The sequence below is a fragment of the Papio anubis genome, chromosome 2 (assembly GCF_008728515.1).
Source record: "Papio anubis isolate 15944 chromosome 2, Panubis1.0, whole genome shotgun sequence".
Taxonomy (NCBI): Eukaryota; Metazoa; Chordata; class Mammalia; order Primates; family Cercopithecidae; genus Papio; species Papio anubis.
Window position 1 is genome coordinate 28,341,330 of NC_044977.1, and position 22,959 is coordinate 28,364,288.

At 35.8% G+C, this 22,959-nt stretch overlaps 1 protein-coding gene across 7 annotated transcripts in view; it reads left to right on the forward strand.

The window, feature by feature from the left end:
- DZIP3 (DAZ interacting zinc finger protein 3) overlaps positions 1-22,959 on the forward strand; it is a 96,696-nt gene that overhangs the window by 25,815 nt on the left and 47,922 nt on the right. For all 7 annotated transcript variants that reach the window (XR_002520260.2, XM_017955116.3, XM_003893897.4 and 4 more), the window contains exons 5-12: positions 1,376-1,492; positions 9,253-9,333; positions 10,632-10,756; positions 13,562-13,676; positions 17,224-17,343; positions 18,692-18,793; positions 20,421-20,513; positions 21,316-21,368. Coding sequence is in view for 6 of the 7 variants with exons in the window: in XM_017955116.3 (XP_017810605.2) it covers positions 1,376-1,492; positions 9,253-9,333; positions 10,632-10,756; positions 13,562-13,676; positions 17,224-17,343; positions 18,692-18,793; positions 20,421-20,513; positions 21,316-21,368 (806 nt within the window). In the remaining variant the exon portion in view is untranslated. The remainder of the gene's footprint in view (positions 1-1,375; positions 1,493-9,252; positions 9,334-10,631; positions 10,757-13,561; positions 13,677-17,223; positions 17,344-18,691; positions 18,794-20,420; positions 20,514-21,315; positions 21,369-22,959) is intronic.

Below are 22,959 nucleotides of genomic sequence, written 5' to 3' on the forward strand. Positions count from 1 at the left end.
AAGTCAGGTCTCCAGAGATTGCCTTTCAGAGGTTTTTATTTTCATTGTCCTAGTAGTTTTCCATTGCTTTCAGATAATTAGTTTTTATATGCTGTCTGGGTGTTTTAGTTATTTTCATTGGGGAGACTGATCTGAAACCACCTAGGCTGTTTGACAGAGGTGGAACTTCAGTATTATGTTTTATATTTCTATTCAAATTCAAGAGATATTGTTTGAGCTTGGAATGTAGGTGAAATTCTTGGCTAGAAATGTAAATTTGGAAACTGTCAGGGCGTAGACACTATTTAAAATTGTGATAGAGGGTTACTTTACCTAGAAAACATGTATTGATAGAGAAGAGGCGCATTAAATTGATTGTTAGGGAGACTGAAATAAAGTATCTAGTCAGCTAGGAAAAAAAACAGGAAAATATTATATATGGAAACCAAGTTATGGAAGTGTAGATTAAATTTTCCTTGCAGATTATACATTATTAAACAGATTACATAATTTAAACCAAGCACTTGTGGGTAGAAAACATTGGGGAATGGACACAAAGACATAGTCCTGCCTTCCATTTCAACCATGTAAATAAACTATAGTACCTAATAAAGCTTGCATTAGCTCAGTTGCAATCAGATTGTAGCATAAAATGGTTTACCCTTGTATTGGTATTAATGCCAGCATTCCTGTTTACCACAGGTTCAGGGCTGGAAGATTTTAGCTATGTCACACAATAGAAGGTATGAGAGTGAAGTGGGATTACCCCTTTCCTCTGAAGTAGGTGTGAATGTTGCCAACCCCTTGGCAGGTATAGGAATACCTTTTTAAAAAAATGTTTTAAAGAGGCTGGGCGCAGTGGCTCACGCCTGTAATCCCAGCGCTTTGGGAGGCCGAGGCAGGCAGATCACGAGGTCAGAAGACCAAGACCATCCTGGCTAACATGGTGAAACCTCGTCTCTACTAAAAATACAAAAAATTAGCCGGTCGTGGTGGTGGCCGCCCGTAGTCCCAGCTCCTCAGGAGGCTGAGGCAGGAGAATGGTGTGAATGCGGGAGGCAGAGTTTGCAGTGAGCTGAGATTGTGCCAGTGCACTCCAGCCTGGGCGACAGAGCGAGACTCTGTCTCAAAAATAAATAAATAAATACATAAATACATAAATAAAATTTAAAATTGTTTTAAGGAAATAGTTACAAATGACATTCATCAGACTACTTAAAAACAAACATGAGAACATTGTATCTGGTTAGTATGGATTTCTTTTTTTTTTTTTAAAACCATCTTCATCTCTATTTTTAAAATTTTCTCCAATGAGCATGAATTATTTGTATCATGTAAACATATGTAGATGTTTGTTCAGACTTATAGACATTTTTAACTGAATAATTTTCCACAGAGAGAAGTTGCAGCTAACAGCCAGAATGGTGAGGAAATTGTTCCTGCTTTGACTTTACGTTTCTTGATTATGCAACTAGAAGCAGCACTTAGGAAAATTCAAGCTGCCAATTATACTGTAAGTGTTTTATTTTTGAAAATTTGATATAATGGACTTGATCAACGTTTCTCAGTGAGAAAACAGCCAATGCATGCTTATTTTAAGGTGTGGGCCAATTTTTAATTTTCTCTTTTACCTCTAGAAAAGGGTATGTATAAATTGATTCCTTCCTGTGTCTTGTACTTTCTTATATGACTTTTGGATAACTTATATGTACTTTCTTATGTGACTGGTTCTGTAATAAGCCTATTCTAGTCTCCTTCCCTACCACAAAGTTGTTCATCTTAAGAGAAACTTGAACTAATAGAAATGGGCTTTCCCAATTAGAAATGGAGAATCATAAAGTTAAAAAAACAAGCCAAGTATAGAAGGACAAATACTGCATGATGTCATTTGAATGTGGAATCTAGGCGTTGAACTCACAGAAGCAGATAGTACAATGGTGGCTAGGAGTAAGGGGTCAGAAGTACAGATTGAAGAGATGTTGGTCAAAAGATACAAAATTTCAGTTAGATGTGAAGAATAAGTTCAAGAGATCTGTTGTACAACATAGTGACTATAGTTAATAACTATAATGTATTATAATCCTGAAAATTGCTTAGAGTAGATTTTAAGTATTTTCACCACAAAAATGGTAAATTTGTGAGGTTATACATATGTTAATTAACTTGAGTTGGTCATTTCACAATGTGTACATATTTTATAATGTCATGTGTATGATAAATATATACAATTTTTATTTATCAATTTAAAAAGAAAAAAAATTCTGTCTTTTTTAACCATAATTAATCAGTTTCTCTTTCTTCTGAGATTTCTATATTTGTAATAGTTGGAATTTCTATTAGAGGTAAAATTAACAAAATGTATTTATGTGTTTGAGATCAAATGATACTTTAGAAATAAATAGGGTTATCTTCAAAACAGGACTACCCAGACACCAAAAAAAGGAGCCTAAGACATTAACTCCCATATTATAATGATGTACAAAGAAATGGAAAAATAATTCTTATTTAGGACTCTGGAGATTAGGGTTCTTACAGGGTGAGTTACACCATTCAGAAGGAGATTCTAGTTGGGCTCCAATGAGGAAACAAAGAAAATGGGGGGTTTGCATTTTGTAATCCTGAACTTTGGGGATATGGCAGACCTGATCCCACTGACCAGATTGCCAGTCAGTGAAACAAATCAATGTGAAATCAACCTTAACAGGTACCCATTGCTTAGCCTTCTTTACTTAGACATTACTTCAAAGATGAGTCTTAGACTAGGAAATGGAAGAGTTTCTCCTTCGTAGCTCTTGGTAGTACTTGTGAGCAGAAGTGGCATTGTCATGATCAAAGCAGTCCATTGCTGTATCTAAATTATCTGTCCTTCAAGGCCACCAAAAAGGGATAAGACAACCTTGTAGGAGGCAAGAGTGGATTATGTATTATGGGGGTGCAGTTGCCAATTGCATCTCTATATTAATTTTGTTCTAGTTCTTGGAATAATCTTTGCTAATGGGGAGAAGGTAGGAGAAAAGGACAGGGGCTTTAGGTTAAAAATGTACAATTTGCATCTATAAATTCCAGATATTTTCCTCCTCTAATTATAGCATTACCACAATTCTGTATCTTATCTTGTTCTTAGAAATGTTTTATTCAGAATTATATTAGCCAGTCTCTGTTATGTTATTCATGAAGCTGTTTTCTTTTAATTACAAAATAATCGCTCACATTTAGTTAGTGTTTGCTGTACGACAGCCGCTGTTCTAAGCGCTTTGTAAAAATTAGCCCTTTTACTGTTCGTGAGTACCCCATCTTAGGGCACAGAGGTTAAATAACTTGCTAACTTGACCAGGTAGTAAGTAGTGGAGTCAGGATGCAGTCCTTGGCTCTAGATTCTGTGGTCTGAACTACAACATTTTACTGCCTCTTCAAGGATGGGGATTTTAAGGTGGGAACCACTTAGATGTTATGGGGAGTTTATATTAATAGACTCACTTAGTCCATCAAGAACAAACACACATGTCTATCTCCACTGAGATCAGTTTGAAGCCAAATTTCTAATCCCAGTCAGTTATCTCCTCATCGAATACTGTTGATCATTAGAAGCATGTAAGGTGAGAGTATACAGTTAGATCAGTATAAACAGAAAGCTTATGGGCCAGGCGCGGTGGCTCATGCCTGTAATCCCAGCACTTTGGGAGGCCGAGGCGGGCGGATCATGAGGTCAGGAGTTTGAGACTGGCCTGACCAACGTGGTGAAACCCCGTCTCTACTAAAAATACAAAAATTAGCCAGGCGTGGTAGCATGTGCCTGTAATCCCATCTGCTCAGGAGGCTGAGGCAGGAGAATTGCTTGAACCCAGAAGGCAGAAGTTACAGAGAGTCAAGATTGCACCACTGCTCTCCAGCCTAGGTGACAGAGTGAGACTCCATCTCAAAAAACAAACAAACAAACAAAACAGAAAGCTTATATCCTGTGGATATTTATGATTCTATGTACCTAGAAAAATCTTGTTTATGGTATGGGGAAATCTTGATGAAAAAGGGTAATGTGACAAAAGATAGGGTTATAATCTTCAGTCAATATAGAGCTTAAGAGCAGAGGAGTCCAGGGTTCTCCAGAGAAACCAGACTGGTTTTTGCTGGTTTTTGCTGTGTGTGTGTGTGTGTGTGTGTGTGTGTGTGTGTGTGTGTCTATGTGTCTGTGTGTGTTCTGTTTTATATATATAAAACATACACACAAATACTTATATACACATATACATATACATGATTATAAGGAATATATATGTGATTTATTATGAGGAATTGGCTCATGTGATTATAGAGGCTCAGCAAGTCCCATGATCTGCTTCTGTAATCTAGAGACCCAGGAACGCTTGTGGTATAACTCATCCCAGTTCTGAAGGCAGAGAACTAGGTATAAATCCAAGGATGAAGGCAGAAGTTGAGATGAGATGTCCCAGCTCCAGCAAGTAGGCAGGGAGCAAAAAGGGATGAATTCTTCCTTCCTCTACTTTTTGTTCTATGCAGGCCTTAATGGATTGGATGGTGTCCACCTACATCGGAGAGGGCAACCAGTTATACCCAGTCTACCATTTCAAAGGCAGTTTTCATCTGGAAACACCCTCAGAGACACACCCAGAAACAATATTTAATCTGGGCATCCTGTGGCCAGTCAAGTTGACACATGAACTTAACCATCACAAATACAACAGACAGAGAGGTCTTGGTGTACCCCTCACACAGTTTCCCTCAATAGTTACATAATTACATTACTCCAGAACATATTTTTAAAAAACCAGGAAATTGATGTTGGTTCATGGGGCTTTGTGTCTGGAGTCTCCAAGACCACCCTCATATTCAGAGATTTGCTAGAAGGACTGGACTCAGCATATGGTTATACTAATATCTAAGATTTATTACGGTGATGTGATAAGGATATATAGTAGATCATATGGGGAAAAGACACAGGTGAAGTCTGAGGAAAGCCATCTACAGGTTCCTCCATATTTTCTCCCTTCAATGAGAAGCCACACAGCATATACGGCCACCTCCAGCAATGCAAATATGGCAACATCCACAATGTTTCTGCCCAGGGAAGCCCACAGGAAACTCAGTGATCAATATTTTTATTGGGCATTGGTCATCTAGGTACCTGCTGCCTGGCATGTATCAAAATTCCAGACTTCCAGAAGAAACTCCCAGGTGCTCAGCATAAATCACATTGTTTGCACAAATAGTCTAGACGTAGCAAGGCACCTTTATCAGTTAGGGAACAAAGTTCCCAGACATCAGCAAAGGTCAACTTTGCAAGCAGGCCTTAATAAGGATAACAGCCTCAGGCCAGCTCTGTTAGCTTTTTAATGCCCAGACTTGTATAGTTCTGTGCCATGTTATCAAATGTGTACATTTGTGTAACTACTACTGCAATCAAGATAAAAGAACTATTCCACCACCACAAAAATCTCTCTTATGACTTTTATGGTCACACCCACCTCTCTCCCTCTACAATTCACTGATCCCTAATCTATCTCATCTCAGTAATTTTGCATAGACCATTTTTTGTGAAGGAAATATCCACATGGTTTGATTTTTCAATGAAGAAGTGATAAGCTTTATGTCCATACTATTTTGCAGAATTCATGTGGGAGAGTAAAGAATTTTGATTTAAAAGATCATTGTTTTCTTGTTTTGTTTTGTTTTTGTTTTGAGATGGAGTCTCACTCTGTCACCCAGGCTGGAATGCAGTGGCACGATCTCAGCTCACTGCAGCCTTCGCCTCCTGGGTTCAAGTGATTCTCCTGCCTCAGCCTCCCGAGTAGTTGGGACTACAGCACTTACCACCACACCTGGCTAATTTTTTGTATTTTTAGTAGAGACAGGGTTTCACCGTGTTGGCCAGGATGGTCTCGATGTCCTGACCTTGTAATCTGCCCGCCTCAGCCTCCCAAAGTGCTGGGATTACAGGCATGATCCACCGCGCCTGGCCAGATCATTGTATTTTTAAAGGTGGATGGTAGATACTTCAGTGTTCATTATATTATTATTTAATGTGCTCTTGATACCTAAAATATTACATATTAAAAGAGAGAGTGAATGAGAGTTTTTGAAAGGTTTAATGTAACAAATTTTTATACTTTTTTTTTACCAGTTTTTTAAAATTTTTATTTTTAATTTTTGTGGGTACATAGGTGTACATTTTATGGGGTACGTGACATACTTTGATGCAGGCATACAATATGTAATAATCACATCAGGGTAAATGGGCTATCCATCACCTCAAGCATTTATCCTTTGTGTTACAACAATCCATTTATACTCTTTTTCTTATTTTAAAATGTACAACGAATTATTGTTGACTGTATAATCATTTCAATTGATGCTGAAAAAGTAGGGTTGGTATTTTTGTAGAGATAGTATCTCACACTATTGCCCACTTAGGTTAAAATGGCTTATGTACAAAATATAGGCAATAAATGCTGGTGAGGATGTAGAGAAGAGAAAACCGTCTTACACTGTTGGTGGGAATGTAAATTAGTAAAACCATTATGGCAAGCAGTTTGGAGGTTCCTCAAAAAACTAAAAATACACCTACCATAGGATCCAGCAATCCCACTGCTGGGATATACCCAAAGGAAAGAAAATCAGTGTATCAAAGAAGTATTTGCATTCTCATGTTTATTGCAGCACTGTTCACAGTAGCCAAGATTTGAAAGCAACATAAGTGTCCATCCAGATGAATAAATAACAAAAATATGGTACGTATACACAGGGGAGTACTATTCAGCCATAAAAAAGAACAAGATGCCCCCCAGCACTTTGAGAGACTGAGGTGGGAGGAGCACTTGAACCTGGGAGTTTAAGACCAGCCTGGGCAATGTATTGTGTGAAACCCCATCTCTCCAAAAAAAAAAAAAAAATTAAAAGAATGAGATCCTGTCACTTGAAACAACATGGATGGAACTGGAAGTCATTGTGTGAAGTGAAATAAACCAGATAGAGAAAGACAAACTTTGCATGTTCTCACTCATTTGTGGGAGCTAAAAATGAAAACAAGTGAACTCATAAAAATAGGAGAAGAAAAATAGACAGTAGAATGATGGTTACCAGACACTGGGAAGGGTAGGAGGGGGTTGGAGAGACTGTGGTGAATTATTTAGCATGTCAGTTGCTTTTATAAGCTCCAGAATTTCTAGTTGATTTTTAAAAATTATTTTCAATCTCTTTGTTAAATTTATCTGATAGGATTCTGAATTCCTTCTCTCTGTTATCTTGAATTTCATTGAACTTCCTCAAAACAGCTGTTTTGAATTCTGTGTCTGAAAGGTCACATGCTTGTCTCTCTGGTATTGGCAACTGTTGCCTTTTTTAGTTTGGTAGAGTCATGTTTTCCTGGATGGTCTTTATGCTAATGGATGTCCATCGATGTCTGGGCATTGGAGAGTTAGGTATTCATTATAGTCTTCGCTGTACAGCCTTATTTTGTACCTGTCCTTCTTGGGAAGTCTTTCCAGGTATGCAAAGGGACTTGTGTATTGTGATCTAAGTCTTTGGTCACTGCTGCCATATCTACATTAGGGGACACTCTAAGCCCAGTAACCCTGTGGCTCTTGCAGATTCGCAGAGGTACCATCTTGGTAGTCTTGGGTAAGATCTGGAAGAACTCCTTGGATTACTAGGCAGAGACTCTCCTTCTCTTCTCTTCCTTTACCCCAAACAAACAGCACTCTCTCTGTGCTGAGCTGCCTGGAGCTGGGGGAGGGGTGACACAAGCATTCTTGTGGCCACAACCACTGAGACTCCAAAACCAGCACAGTACTGGTTCTTGCTCAAACCCTGTGGTGACCACTGCCTTGCTACCACCTATATTGAGTCTCTCCTTTCTGAGCAGTGCGTTTCTCTCTGGCCCAAGGCAAGTGCACAAGTGTCAGACAGGACTCAAAGTCTGGAAGTGGGAACCCCAGAAGCCCACTTGGTGCTCTTCCCTACTGTGGCTGAGCTGATACCCAAGCTGCAAGACAAAGTCCCCTTTACTTTTCCCTCTGCTTTTCTCCAGCGGAAAGGCGTCTCTCACCATAGCCACCACAGCTGGGAATGTGTTGGGTCACACCTGAAGCCAGCATAGCTCTGAGTCTCACCCAAGGCCCATGGCGTGTACTGCTACTGCTGCTGATTATTCAGGGCCTAAGGGCTCTTTAGTCAGCGGGTAATGAACCCTGCCAGGATTGGGTTCTTACCTTCAAGGCAGTGGATTCTTTTCTGCCCCAGGGTGTGTCTAGAAATATTGTCTTGGAGCTAGAGCCTCACGATTCTACTGTGGCTGAACCAATATTCAAGTGGCAAGGCAGTATCATCTTATACTGTTCTCTCTCCTCTGCTCAAGCAGAGGGAAGGTGTCTCTCCCAGACATGTGGGTTGTTTTCCCTTGAGTTAGAGGGGTGACATAAGCACTCCCTTGCCTACCCCATCTGGTATCTTACTAGGTTGCGTACACCACAAATCCACTGGCTCCAAGCCCAGCACAGCACCAGGACATGGCCAGGAACTGCAGTCCTTGTGGCCTAGACTGCCTTTTATTTAGGACCCCAGAGCACTTTGGCCCACACTGGCAAGGCTTGCTGGAACTCAGGCTCTGACTGCTGGGATGGGCGATTTGCCTATGGCTAACACTTGTCTAAATGCTACCTCCATGATCGCTGACTGAGTTCTGCTCAGTGTGGCTTTCTGATGTGACAGGGCAGCACTGAGTTCCAATGCAAAGTCCCACCGTCACTGTGCTTTCCTTCCCCCAAGCGCAGATTCTCTTTCCGTGCCACATAGCTGTAGTCAGGGGATGGAGGAAGGGATGGTGTAGGCAGCTTAAGACTGTCTTTCCTACCCTCTTCAGTGCCTCTTCCCTTAATATGATGTTCAAACCAGGTAATGTGATCACTCACCTGATTTTTTTTTCTACGAAGGGGCTTTTCTGTGGGGTAGTTGTTCAGTGTGGTGTTCCTGTGTTGGGGACGATTGTTGGAGCTTCTATTTGGCCATCTTTGTTCCATATCCTTTCCTTTGATTAAATTTTAATGTTTTATTTTGAGATTATTGACTATCGTGTTTCTTCTTCCTGGGTCAAATTATCAAATATATCTAAAATATAGTTATTATTAGATGACTGATAATGTTATGATAATTTTTACTTGTTTTAATAATTGTTAATTAAGCTTAGGATATTTAATTAAGCTTGTTGTACTGAAAAGCAGTTTAGTCTAAATAACGAATTAACATACTTTTTTTTCTTTTTAGGCACACCAGATTAATATTGGTTATTATTTGACATTACTGTTTTTGTATGGAGTAGCACTCACTGAAAGAGGAAAGAAAGAGGTAACATGTTATTTGCCCTTTATAAATCCTTTTACATCTTAGAATAATCAGGCCAAAGATTATAATATGAAACTAAAAATACTAAAAAAGGAATTAGCTTATAACTTCATTTCTTTTATTTATCTTTTAAATGCTTACCATTCATGTAAAATAAAAAATTATTTAGCTTCTTTCACTTGCATAATACACTTTAATCCATTTTCTAGTATAGCTTAATCCCTCTGGTTTTAATTTTATCCCTTTTGTAAAATACGAATTTTACCTCAAGTTCTTTGTCAAACTTAAGTGCAAATAAGTACAAATCTGGGAATTAACTAGATAATTTCTAAGGATTCTGTTGAATTTAACATTTCTTTTTCTGATTTTTAATGATTTCTCATATTTTCTTCATAGCTTTGATATTTCTCTTATTTTTTCTTCCCAAATCTGCATTTTTGACTTCAGAAATTAACTATATAAATATGACTTGTTAATTAGGTAAAGTAGAATTGATAAGCAGTCAAACTGAAAACATTTGTATTTTAAATAATTTCATGTAGTGCTAATTATTTAGCGTGAAGTACTAGAGAATATTTTAAAAGTAAGGCCATGCAGCATTTTTCCAGCTTTTTTTTTCTAGAGAGACTGAGGCCATTATGCCTCAGTTTTACTGAAGCATCTATTATAATAGATCCCGATATTTACTTCCAGACCTATATTGTTTATGATTAAGGTGGTGATTCCCCAAAAGATTCTATATCTATGGGCAAGAAGTCACTTACTTTCTATTTGAAATACTGTGAAGAATTGTGCTCCCATTAGGAAGAATGATAAAGAATTGTGCTCTAACAGATATCAGAAAAGCACTTATTTTGGCCAGTAGTACTTGCCAGTTATGTATGTGTATGTATGTTTTTAAAAGATGGGGTCTCACTATGTTGCCCAAGCTGGACTTAACTCCTGGGCTCAAGCAGTCCTCCTGCTTCAGCCTCATAAGGAGTTGGCACTATCGGTGTGCACCACAATGCCTAATTGCCAGTTTGAGATACACAAATTGTTGTTACCATCTTAATATTCACTTTGAAATATTGGTTAAAGAAGGTCTTAAGTTTATTTATAAATAAATATTTTAAACACTGACTACATGATCTTTGTAGTCAACATACAGAGATGCCAGGATTCAGAATGTGAATAAATGACCAGATGGTTGGATTATTTTTAAAGCAGCCCTAATTTCTCCAGTTTGAGAAATAATTGTTTATTGTAAAAGAAAAAAAATGACTTTTACATCAGCCAAACCTAGTTTTATGTTACTACAGGATTATACAGAAGCTGAGAATAAATTTCTGGTGATGAAGATGTTGATCCAAGAAAATGAAATTTGTGAAAACTTTATGTGTTTGGTTTATTTTGGACGTGGTTTACTACGATGTGCTCAAAAGAGGTAAGGATTTTAATTAACGGGTAGATGTTGCCTGTGAAGTCTCAGCATTGTGAAATGGAAGTAAGTGTGCTCAGTATACCAGGCATCGTGACATTTGTGCTCTACTGGTTTATCCTTTTCTTCTTTGGCTATTTGTATAGATAATTTCTTTAATGTAGTTGAGAATATTAAATAGCAAACTTAACTGGCGTGTTAAGTTTGACCATAGCAATAAAAGACAGTCTAGCATTAACATTAGGAGCATAGGCTTTAGAGTCTGATAGACCTGGGTTCAGCTACATTTTTTATCACTTACACTAAGAAACTTAATGTTGTTAAACCTTATATTTTTTTCTTATCTCTAAAACAGAACTAATAATAGTGTGGGGTTCACTTCATGAGGATGTTGCAGGTGATTAACATAGTGCCTAGGACACAAAAATGCTGTACTTAATAAATAAATTATGGTTGGAGTTATTAGTATTATCACCACTAACTTGAAATAGGTTTTAAAAGTATAAAATGAGCTTATAAAGAGTTGAAAAGGGTCCAAATGCTGAGTTTTTGGAGTATTGGCTACTGCTTATTTTAAGAAAGTGAAATTGTATGGAGGAAACTATATAGATTATCTGTTTACTTCCTCTATGGAGATCCATAACCATTTGTAGCATCGTTCATTCATTTTATTTACTAAGTATCCATTATATTCCAGAAACTGTTAGGTGTTGAGGTTACAGTGGTTTACAAAATATAGTTCCTGTCTTCATGTAACTGAAAGTACAGTGAAAGATACAGATCTTAATCAAATAATCAGTCATAAAATATTTATGAAATAGAATAAAGAACTATGAAGGAAACTAGAGTGAATAAAGTCTTTCCTGGAGACTGGTTCTGGGAATCAGAAGTCTCTCTGAGGAAACAATGTTTGGCTAAGATCTGACGGATGAATTTGGAAAAGTTTACTTGGGCATACTTTTATGAAGGATTACTGCTGGGCCAAACCATTGGATCCCTAAAAGTGTCACCTATGTGGTAGTTCCCTGATTCTTTGTAAGGTTGATCTCCTATTCTCTGGGTTGCCTGTATTTTTACTAGGGTATCTGCAAGACATCTCACTTCTTGTTCACTGGGTCTGAGCAGCATGTGCCATCAATATAGTGGGGCTAGTATGATGCTTTGCAGAATGTCAAGATGATCCAAATCCGTTCAGTTTATACTGTGACAAAGTAAGAGAATTAACATAGCCTGAGACAAGAGCAAAGAATATGTCCTGCTGTCCTTCTCAGATGTGAAAACTGTTTTTTATTCTCTTTACTGATGAGCATTGGAGAGAATTCATTCTCCAGATCATTGACACTGGAAGTCCAGTTGTATGGCAGCATCATTACTTTCATCCCTGACCTGTGGAGGACAACCACCACTGAGCTCCTCAAAGACACTGGTGCCCTTCTTACTCTGTATTTCTTATTGTATTAATGAATGGCCTCTGAGCCATTCTAGGATCACTTAATGGGTTCTGTGTTTTTATGTAGTAAGTCAATTCTAACATTCTCACTTCTTGAGCCTCCTGACTCCTTTAATATGCCTCCAAGAAATTTTCAGCATTTCTACTTAATTTACTATAGACCATTGTTGTGTCCAAGTTTCAAGGAGCCTTCTCAGCACCATATTAGGACTGGATTCAGATGTCCTTTCTAGGAAGGTAAATCTTGAATTACGGAAGAATTTTTCCATATCAGTGTACACTTCCCCATCCAGCCTTGCGTTTACTCTTGGTTCAGCACTTTAAAGATCCACTTCCACTCATGTTCCTGCCAGTACGTTCTAGTCGGGCTCTGCAATTCTTATGATTAACAAGCTTTTTCTTCCTGGGCAGAGGCTCTGTTTTCTCACTTGGGCTCTCCACCTGACCTTAGATTTATTATCTGAAGGCAATGAGGTAGGGGAAGATCTTAAGAAGGAAGGACATCATCTTTTGAGACATGCATCTCAGCTGATATTTTTGCATGGTCTCTAAATAAAGATAGGCTGCTCTCCTGTGGCAAGGAATAGGTCTTTGCCAGTCAAGAGCGTTCATGGGGGGAATTTAAGGATTCAGTGTTTCTAAGCACATTCACCTAAATATCCCAATTTTACATCTCAGGGTCTACTCATAGCATATCAAATCCCTAATTTTTGTGTAGTTCTGTTGAGGCTGTGTTTTGGGTCTCCTTTGCAGCTGTTCTACCCTTATGGTTAAATCTTGAGCTTCATTTTCATCATAGTCTGCCTTATGTCTAGAGGAGGTTCTTTAGATGTTGCCATAGAGGCCTTCTAGTTTTCAGTGTCCTGAGTTGATGATATTAGTCTTGTTGAGGCTGTGCATTCAATATCAGTTTGTTTCACTTTATGATTAAATTTGGGCCTTATTTTCAGCACGGATTATGGCCATAGGGGATGAGAGTCTCATTAAATTGCCCCCATAGAGGCCTTCTGGATTTCACAGTGTATCCTGAGTTAATGGTTGGCTGACCTGTGCCTGTCATTCTCTTTCTTCAAGGCCTCCAAGACAGTTAACAAAAGCCAACCAACTCTACAGTCCCTTTAATTACCATGGCCCCCATACTGTTCAAGCTTGAGCTACTACATAATCTAGTGCCTCCCCTTCCACCTGTATTTCATCCCAATCTGCCGCAGGTGAGAGTCCTAGTATTTGTATTTCTATGGCATGCCAGAGGTTATCACCACCCTATTTATCACAAAAAATGGGTTACTTGTTGTATCTTTGGTAAACCATGCATCTGCACAGTCCCATTCAAACTAACCTTATTTTAAAATTCCTTTCAGATATAATGGAGGACTGCTAGAATTTCATAAAAGCTTACAAGAAATTGGAGATACAAATGACCATTGGTTTGACATAGATCCTACAGAAGATGAAGATTTACCTACAACTTTTAAAGTAAGAAATTATTTAAGAGTAACATTTTATTTGTAACTAATGAGAATCATAATGTGTGAACCAACTATGTCATATTCTTACAGCATGCATGTTCTTTTATTGGCACATAACTTTTTATATAAGAAACAACCTTTATTGTATTACCTAGTGCAGAATGTATGATTCAACAAGGAGGGAGAAGTGAGGTGGCAGTGTTAACATTTTCAAATAACAAGAAGATTAATAGCAATACTAGGCCAGTACTCTGCATGGTTAGAGTCAAATGTAGCAGTTAACTTTTTTTCCTAATTATCTTTACCATTATTTTGCTGTTGATTTATATTACAAAGTAGTAAATGCTTAGTTCAGAAAACATGGAAAATATAAAAATGCCCAAAGGTGAAATTCATCTATATTTCTTCTTCAAATGGATAAACCATTGTTAGCATTTTTATTTATATCTTTCCAGACACACACACACACACATAAACAATAGCCTTTATTTTGTGATTTTAAGTGTGATGTTGTGCACACTTATTTGTACTCTGGAAATATATAGTATTTTTTATTTCTCAGTCATTAGACTATTATACAATGCAATTTTGGTGTAATGTATCATATAGCTTTGCTTTAATTTACTCAACTAGTTCCCTGCTAAGTTTATTCTAAATATTTCCAGTTTTTCCTTCTTATATAAAGTGATCTTTGCATATTCGTCATGTCATTTCATTAGAATAAATTTCTAAAGGTGGAATTGTGGAGCAAGTGTTCACACAATGTAAAGTTGTTACACATCTCCATATTTTATCTCAGGACATTGTACCACTTTGTATTCTTTAAATAGTGTGAGACTTTTCATTTTCCCACACCTTCTGGGTGTACTTTACCTTTTGGGTAATTTTTAACCCATCTGGTAGCCATTTGGGTCTTTTAAATTTGTTTAATATGAACATAGCTACAGCAGGTTTCTCTTGGTTAATGTTTGAATGACATATCTTTTTCAAAACTTTAGATCTTTCTTGATCTTTGTGTTTTACCTGACTTTAAGGCCAAAAACATTACTCAAAATAGAGAGAGACATTTTATTAAAACATAAAATTCAGTTATCCAGGAAGATATAATAACTCAAATTTGTATATACCTAGTAGTATAGCTTCAAAATATATGGGCCAAAAATTGACAGAATTGAAAGGAGAAATATTTTTAAATCCCCAATCACAATAGAATATTTTAATATACTTATCTCAGTAATGAATAGAACATGCAGACAGCTTTTGGCATTGTCTAGGTAATCATATGACTTTTAATTTTGACTTGCTAAAGTAATAATTTTATGCATTTTTAAAATACTAAATTTTCACCCCTACTTTACAAAGCAGTCCCTTACTTTATCCTGGTTGTTTTACTCTTTTGTTTCCTCTTTTTAAAATATTTTGCTTTCTTTATTATCTAACTTTTTAAGTGAATATTTATTTAATGCACAGTAATATATATATTCAGTTTGTCAAATAATCTTTAAAGACTTAAAGTAAGAGTTTCTGTTTTGTCATCTCTATCTGAAATTCTGCTTCTTCCAACTTTCTAAGCATTTTTCTTTGATGTTTACCTATTTTCCAAAAAAATACTATTTAAAACATATCACCAGGTTTTCTCTATTGACTTTTCACTTTGAAAAATGAGAGTTTAGCTTGCTTATACATCCCCTATACACACACACACTCTCCTGCTTTTCTCCTCTCTCTCTCTCTTTCTCTCTCTCTCTCTCTCTCTCTCTCCCCCCTATCCTACTGGTAGTTACACGTTTTTATTAAGCTGGCCTCAGGGTTTTGCTTCATCCTGGGGTTTTCCTCACCTTTTCTTCCACAAGCCGGGATCCTCTGTTTCTCCAGGACTCAAGTTTTCCTTCCTAGGGTTGCTTCCTTGTTTTTGGTGAGGTGCAGCTCCTCCTAGCCTCAGCAGCTTCTCCCATTAAAAGGGCCTTGCATGGGAGATGATTTTTGGGACCTTTCAAGTCTCAAAGAATAATTTTAATAAGCACGTAATATCTATTCATATCTTACCTTGAGGTGTCATTTTTGAACAAGGTTCTTACTCCTATCTGGAGGTGGAGTGCAGTGGCATGATCATAGTTCACTCATCTAATGTCAAAACAGTTCATGGCCATCCCAGTAGCTGGGACTACAGGCACAATACCACGCGCAAAGCTAATTTTTGAATTCTTTTTTTTTTTTTTTTTTTTTTTTTTTTTTAAGTGTAGGAACAATCTCAATTATGTTGCTTTGGGTACGGTCTCAGGCGGCTCCTGGGCTCAGGTGATCCTCCCACCTTGGCCTCTAATTTTTTAAAAGCATTTTTCTGTTATCTTTTAACTAATGTTAAAACTTTTAAGAGCAGTTCAGCTGGATTTTAAACTTTTGTATTTGACCTGTTTTATTGTCTTCTTTCTAGATTGTGGGATATTTCTGCTTATCCCCGTTGTTTCCATTTTTTGCTTCTGGGACATTTTCTTGTTTTATATGTTTGATAATATTTTCTTAACTTTCTCTTTTTCTTTGTGAAATACTTATTATTCAGATGCCTTGCAGACTAGACTGAGTCTCTAATTTTCTTATTTCTCAAAATATTTTTTTCTACTCTCTGGGAAATTTTCTCAACTTTATCCTCCTGCATTGAGCTAATATTTGTGAAATAATTTCTAGAGGCTTATTTATCGTATATACCTTCAATATATTACCAGTAATACTATTTGAAATTTTGTAACCCTATCCCTCTAAAGGATAAGTATGAAGGACCTTATCTAATCATTTAACTTAGACCTGATAACATGATTCACCTGTATTTAATCAGCATTTCATTTATTTGTTATGTGTTTTATTCTATTTTTTTTCTTAGAGAGAAGGTCTCATTCTGTCACCCAGACTGCAGTGGAATGTTGCTACCATAGTTCACTGCAGCTTTGAGCTCCTGGTCTCAAGCAGTCTTCCTGCATTGACCTCCCAAAGCACCACGATTACAGGCATGAGCCACCACTTCTGGCCATTTAATCAGCATTTTAAAATGAGAAATTATATTCTGATTTGTAACCAAAGACATTGAAAACATATTTCTCTACTGTACTTTTGCCCGTTATAGCAGGAATGGCATATTGCAGTACCACAGTGGTTCCACTGCCAATGTAGTGACCTAGGGATTGGTTCCAGCCAAGATTCTCTTGGACACCAGTGATTTATTATCTCTCTGTGTGTACATATTAGAGCAAATAATTCTTGATAGGAACATGCCAGGTGTTATGCTATGAGTTAGGTGATAAAGAGAAGTATGGCTTCAAACATAAACTTCTCTCCATTCTCCATGATTTTATCATTCATTAAGAAATCCAGTCCTTCTAATTTAGGACCTTCCTATACGTTGTTTACTTTGAATTAGGGAAATGTTTCATTACTATTAAAAAAATACCTATATACAAGCACTTCAAAAAGGGGTATGATGTGGACATATTACCAAGGTAAAACATGGGTAGTCTTACTTTATTATTAATAATTCATAATTCTTTGTTTTTAAAATCTAGGATCATCTTAATAATTTTATCAAGACAACTGAAAGTAATATAATGAAGCAGACGATTTGTAGTTACCTAGATTGTGAACGATCTTGTGAAGCTGACATTTTGAAGAACACCAGTTACAAGGTACTGTAATTGTCAATTAACAGTATTTTTTAAAAAGCAATTGAAAAATTATATATATAAAATTATAAAAAATTATATTATGTATAAAATATTTTAAAAGAGCATTTAGTTTAATTACAGTGGTAAAGCAGCTGAAAAGTTATTTGACTGTCTCTGAGAACTTAGATTCAGAGTGATCAGAAATTATTTATATTCTGTGAGTCAATAAAAGAATAAATTGGTTTTGCTAAGGTTTTGTAACATTCACGTGCATCTGAAGTTGTAAGTATTATTCCTGCAGTCAATCATACAGTGAAAATGATCTAAAAAATGCTTTACTTTATAGTTAGAATTGTTAGAGGTTAAGAATGGTAGCAGTTTACTAAGGAGAAAGTTTGTCACTCCTCAGGAATGATGCTACTAAATAAGTGATCATTTTCTCTTCTATGGGCCTTGGCAGGGGGAAAAAGTAACCAGCCTTGATTTGAAGAAATTTAGCTGTCAGAATACTTCTGATAGATCTATCTCTCTGGATCTATCAGAATAAGACTTTGTGAAATCACAAGATAGGATGAGACGATGTGCAAATCAGACAATACTTCTAAAAAAAATAACTGAAATCTTAATTGCGAGGCATGATGTGTACAGCCAATCCGATAGCTGGGGAGAAGGAGAAGACCAAGATCTACTCAATAGAAGTTGAAAAGTGAGCCTGGTGAGATGCAGTGCTCAGGGTCAAGCTTGTTCAGTATTGGTTTAGGTGACATGGCGATATGGTCCTAAGGTTTCTCAAGAATGCTTTAGGGTTCTAATCAAATGAACAACAGCATGTAGCAGCAGAAATACCTGGGCACACAATTTAATTTTTGTCATCAAAGCAAAAATTTTAAAAAGCAAGGCTGTAGTTTCCAGGCAGGGTACAGTTGGAAGGACAGGCAATCTGTATGCTCAGAAAAACCAGTAGCTCAGGAGCTGTCAGCAAGGCAGCAAATCTGAGTTCTCATGATTGGTAACAGGGGATTCAGGCAGTAATGGTATGGAGCTGGGATGGAGGAAAAGAGACATGTAAAAATGGAGATGAACATGTTCCTCTATAGACATCACTCACTGGGTTTCTAATATTGTGTTGTACGTAGAATGTGGAAAATATATTAACTTTTCAAGTTATTGACCATTTTTTTCCGTCCTAATTTTCCTGTCTTTAGTGACTTGTAAAGTTATTTGGTGATCTCTGATTTCTGTTGATAAATTTTGAATGCCATGTAAAATTTAATTATAGAATAATTTTTAAAGTGACTTGATATAATTTTTTTAATCTATGTAAGAATCGCCATGTCCTTACTGATAACTTACTTTTATTTTTTTCCAGGGATTTTTTCAGTTAATGTGCAGTAAAAGTTGCTGTGTTTATTTCCATAAAATTTGCTGGAAAAAGTTCAAGAATTTAAAGTATCCAGGTGAAAATGATCAGGTATTATATTCGTTCTTAAAACTACAACAGCATTTCTTTCTCTACCCTTTCCTCTTTTGTTCTCTTCATCATCGTTTCTTCCTGTTCATAACTTCCCTCCTTCTTTTTACTTCCTCCTTTTTTTCGTTTTCTTTTACTTCCTTCTTTGTTCTTTCCCAGTTCTCTCTGATGCTTATCTCCCTACCACTTTTCATTCATTATCATCATTTATTGAACGGCTCTTTGAAGATGACACGCTACCAGTTGATTTGCTTAGTGGTTTCTATCAATTTGTTCCCTTCCTTTTAGAAATGTATACTCTTAAGAATAGAAATATTGTTGCATATATACACATAGGATCATAGAATAGAATTTCTTAGTAAACACACAGAAATGATAATTATACAATTTTAAGGATTTCCATTTTAGAGGTGATGAACAAGGACAGATTTCATCGTCTTCAAAAATATATTTAGAATCTTTAATATTTATATTTAGTTATAATGGTTACATATCATATATAGTTATAGATAATATGTAATTATATAACATGGTTATAATATGTAATAGTTATAATTATGACTATAATTTTATGTTATAATTATATATAACTATATAACTATATAATTATATAACTATAATTTTATGTTATAATTACAACTATTATATAATATATAATATATAATTGTTATAATTATTAACTATTATATAACATACAATAGAGTTGTTTGCAACTAATATTAAAGTGGAAATACAAAGCCCAGCTCTGAATTAATTACTCCTTAGTGAGCTGATGACCGTAAGTTGGGTCTATAATGTTTGATTCTATAGTGTTTACATTCTACAAACAACGGAAAACCCATTTAAAGTAATTGTGGTGTAGTAGAAAGTGCATTGAATATGGAGTTGGGAGATCTGGGTTTCAGTCCAGACTGAGCCACTTACTAGTTTTATTATATTAGACTGGTAACTTAATTGCTCAAAGACTAATTTTTTTAAGCTGTAAATTAATAATAAGATAAACCTATTTCATAGGGTTTTTGTAAGAATTAACAGATAAAACAGATGAACTCACATTGTAAACTGTAAAAACAATTGTATGAAGATTTACTTATTTATTTTTAAGTGGTATATACTTTACAATTTCCTTGATTGTTGGGGCAATTAATATTACTGAATTTTAGAAAGAGAAGTAAAAGAAAAATGAATAACTTAGCCAAAAGAAATATCAGGCCAGAACTAGAGAAAGGATGTAACATTTTTATTCTTTCCTTTTCCCTAGAATCCTCATGTGTCTGATAGAAATTCAGTAATCCTCTTTACACATGTTTAATGAGTACATTTTACTTGAAGTTGCTTTCTTCAAGTAGCAAGAAGTAGCAAATGCATCAAGCATGGAGTAGCAAATGCATCTTAGTCTGTAATACAGCTACTTGAAGATTTTGAAGTAGAGTGAAATCATACATTTTAAGTAGGATATCCATTGATTTATGAAATGGACCATCTTTTAACAGCTACCTGTCAAATATTCCCATCTTCCAGTTTACTGTCTAGCAACATTTGCTTCTAACTAAATTTATTTAAATATAATCAGATTTGCACATCAGTGATTTTTTCTATTTTTATTTTTTTCTATTAATAACTTTAGAGTTTTAGTGGGAAAAAATGCTTGAAGGAAGGATGTACAGGTGACATGGTAAGGATGCTGCAGTGTGATGTACCTGGAATTGTTAAAATTTTGGTGAGTATCTTGTTTTGTCCTTTTTTTTTTTTTTTTTCCTTGCTTTCCTTCCTTGGAAAAATATTTTTGACTTGAAACAGACCTGGGATCATCATAATTGGATTCCAGCCATGTTGCCTTTGATGGTGACTGAGCTCTTGGACCTTTTTATTGCTGTGATTTGTGCAAAGTAGTATTTAAGTGGTCTTTAAGAACAGTAAAAATTTAAGAATAAAGAGAAAGACACAAAAAGAGAAACAAAGACAAAATATGCCATAAGTATACCAATAAGGAAAGTATTGTGAACTAAGGATAATGTATCTAATCTTTTGACTTTCTAACCTAAGGTTAAAAATAATTTTAGACTTTCTGAACCTCTTTTAGTCTGTGAATAACCCCCTATGAAAGTATCTATAGAACATCACATATAGTACCTGTTACATAAAATGCACTCAGATGATATCCATTTTATGGTTTAATTAATGAACTATCTTGTTGAATTTTTAGTTTATAACTAAATAGACCAAATTATGACTAGAAATGTATCTTATTTCTTTATTTTAAAATATGCTATTTTTGTATTTCAGATTTGGCATTTAAATCCTATAGTGATGTAAAGTAGAACTGCTTTTTTAAGGTCAACTCTAGTTTGTTTTTTTGATCAGGATTATTTATTACTTACCTTGTTATTTATGTTTTGTTTGTTTTATATTCACTGTGACTTAACTCTCATTGTATGTTTCAAATGTTAAGCTAAGAAATAACATTACAAATTTTGAAAATTAACTACTTTAGGGCTATTTTTTTCCCCCATTACTTGCAGTTTGAAGTTGTAAGAAAGGATGAATATATAACCATTGAAAATTTAGGAGCAAGGTAAGCTTAAAATAATATATTCTGTTACCTTTTTTGGAATATGCATATTTTTTTGGTTGCTTAATTCTTCTGTGTTTCTGTCACGTAATGGAGCTGCATTAAATTTTAAGGTAGTATTAAGGTTTGTGAAAAAAATCATATTTAATTGCCATTTGTTTCCCTCTCTATCACCATTTATTGTAGACATTTTACATTCTAAAGCAGAGATGGAGAAATTATGTGAATACTTTCCCATTAAGTGTGAAAATAATCCTTTTCTTTAAGATATTTTTCTTAAAGTTAGTTTGTTATGAAATATAGACTTTTCTATATTTCAAAACTTATCCAAACCACTAAGCTTGTCTTACAATTAGAATCTTCCTATTTCTTAGATGAGAAAACTGTATTGCAGAGTAATATATTTGATAAGCCTAGAATTAATAGAGATATTACAGAGTGTTGCTACTGAAGTTAGAAGTTTCAGTATAAACGTTCTCCTAATCCATTGATTCTCTTTTTCTTCTGTTTAATGTGTAAATGCCATTTTTCAATCTAGTAGGGACATTGCATTGACATCTAAAGCATCAGTTTTCCCTTATTAGTTAAAGAAGCCCAAATCTTTATATCTAGCACAGATCTCTCTCCTAAAAGCTTGACCTGTATAGTTACCTGCATACTAAATATCTCCATTTTTATTTTTCAAAAATGTTTATAATTCAGCATGGCTAAAACTGGACTCATGATCTTTCTTTCTAACACTGCTTTGTAACTTTTTTAAAAGTCCTATCAATTTAGGTTTTTTTTTTTTTTTTTTTTTTTTGAGGCAGAGTCTCACCCTGTCGCCCAGGCTGGAGTGTGGTGGCTCGATCTTGGCTCACTGCAAGCTCTGCCTCCTGGGTTCATGCCATTCTCCTGCTTCAGCCTCCCTTGTAGCTGGGACTACAGGTGCCTGTCATCACGCCCGGCTAATTTTTTTTGTATTTTTAGTAGAGACGGGGTTTCACTGTGTTAGCCAGGATGGTCTCGATATTCTGACCTCATGATACACCTGCCTTGACCTCCCAAAGTGGGCGTGAGCCACTGAGCCCGGCCAATTTAGTTTTTAAAATATAAATTTCTTCCTATTTCTGCCTTATCTCTACCACTTCACTAAACTAAATGAGGTTATCATTATTTCTCATTTGAAATTCTCAAACAGCTTCTTAAAACTGTCTTTAGCCTTTCCTTTTTCCAGTCTGTGGTTTTCATAACCATCAATAGGACTTTTCTAACATAAAAATTGGAATATATCACTTCTGTGCATGAAGATCTTTCAGAAGCTTCTCATTGCTCTTAAAATTAAGTTCAGATTCTTTAACTTAGCTCTTCACTTAACCTTGTACACAGCTGAACTCATTCATGCCATCTCTTGTCACTTTACTCTTAACCATATATGTACCAGCTATATGGAGCTTCTTTTGGTTTCTTCAGTGTGCCATCTCAAGAAACTTCCCAAGTTATTGCAATGAAGTGTATCTAGTTTACTGTTTGACCTCCAAGCTTTGCTTGGAATACTCTGCTTTGCCTAGTTAAAACTTTCGAAAAGCCTTACTTAGATTACAGTAGATGTTCT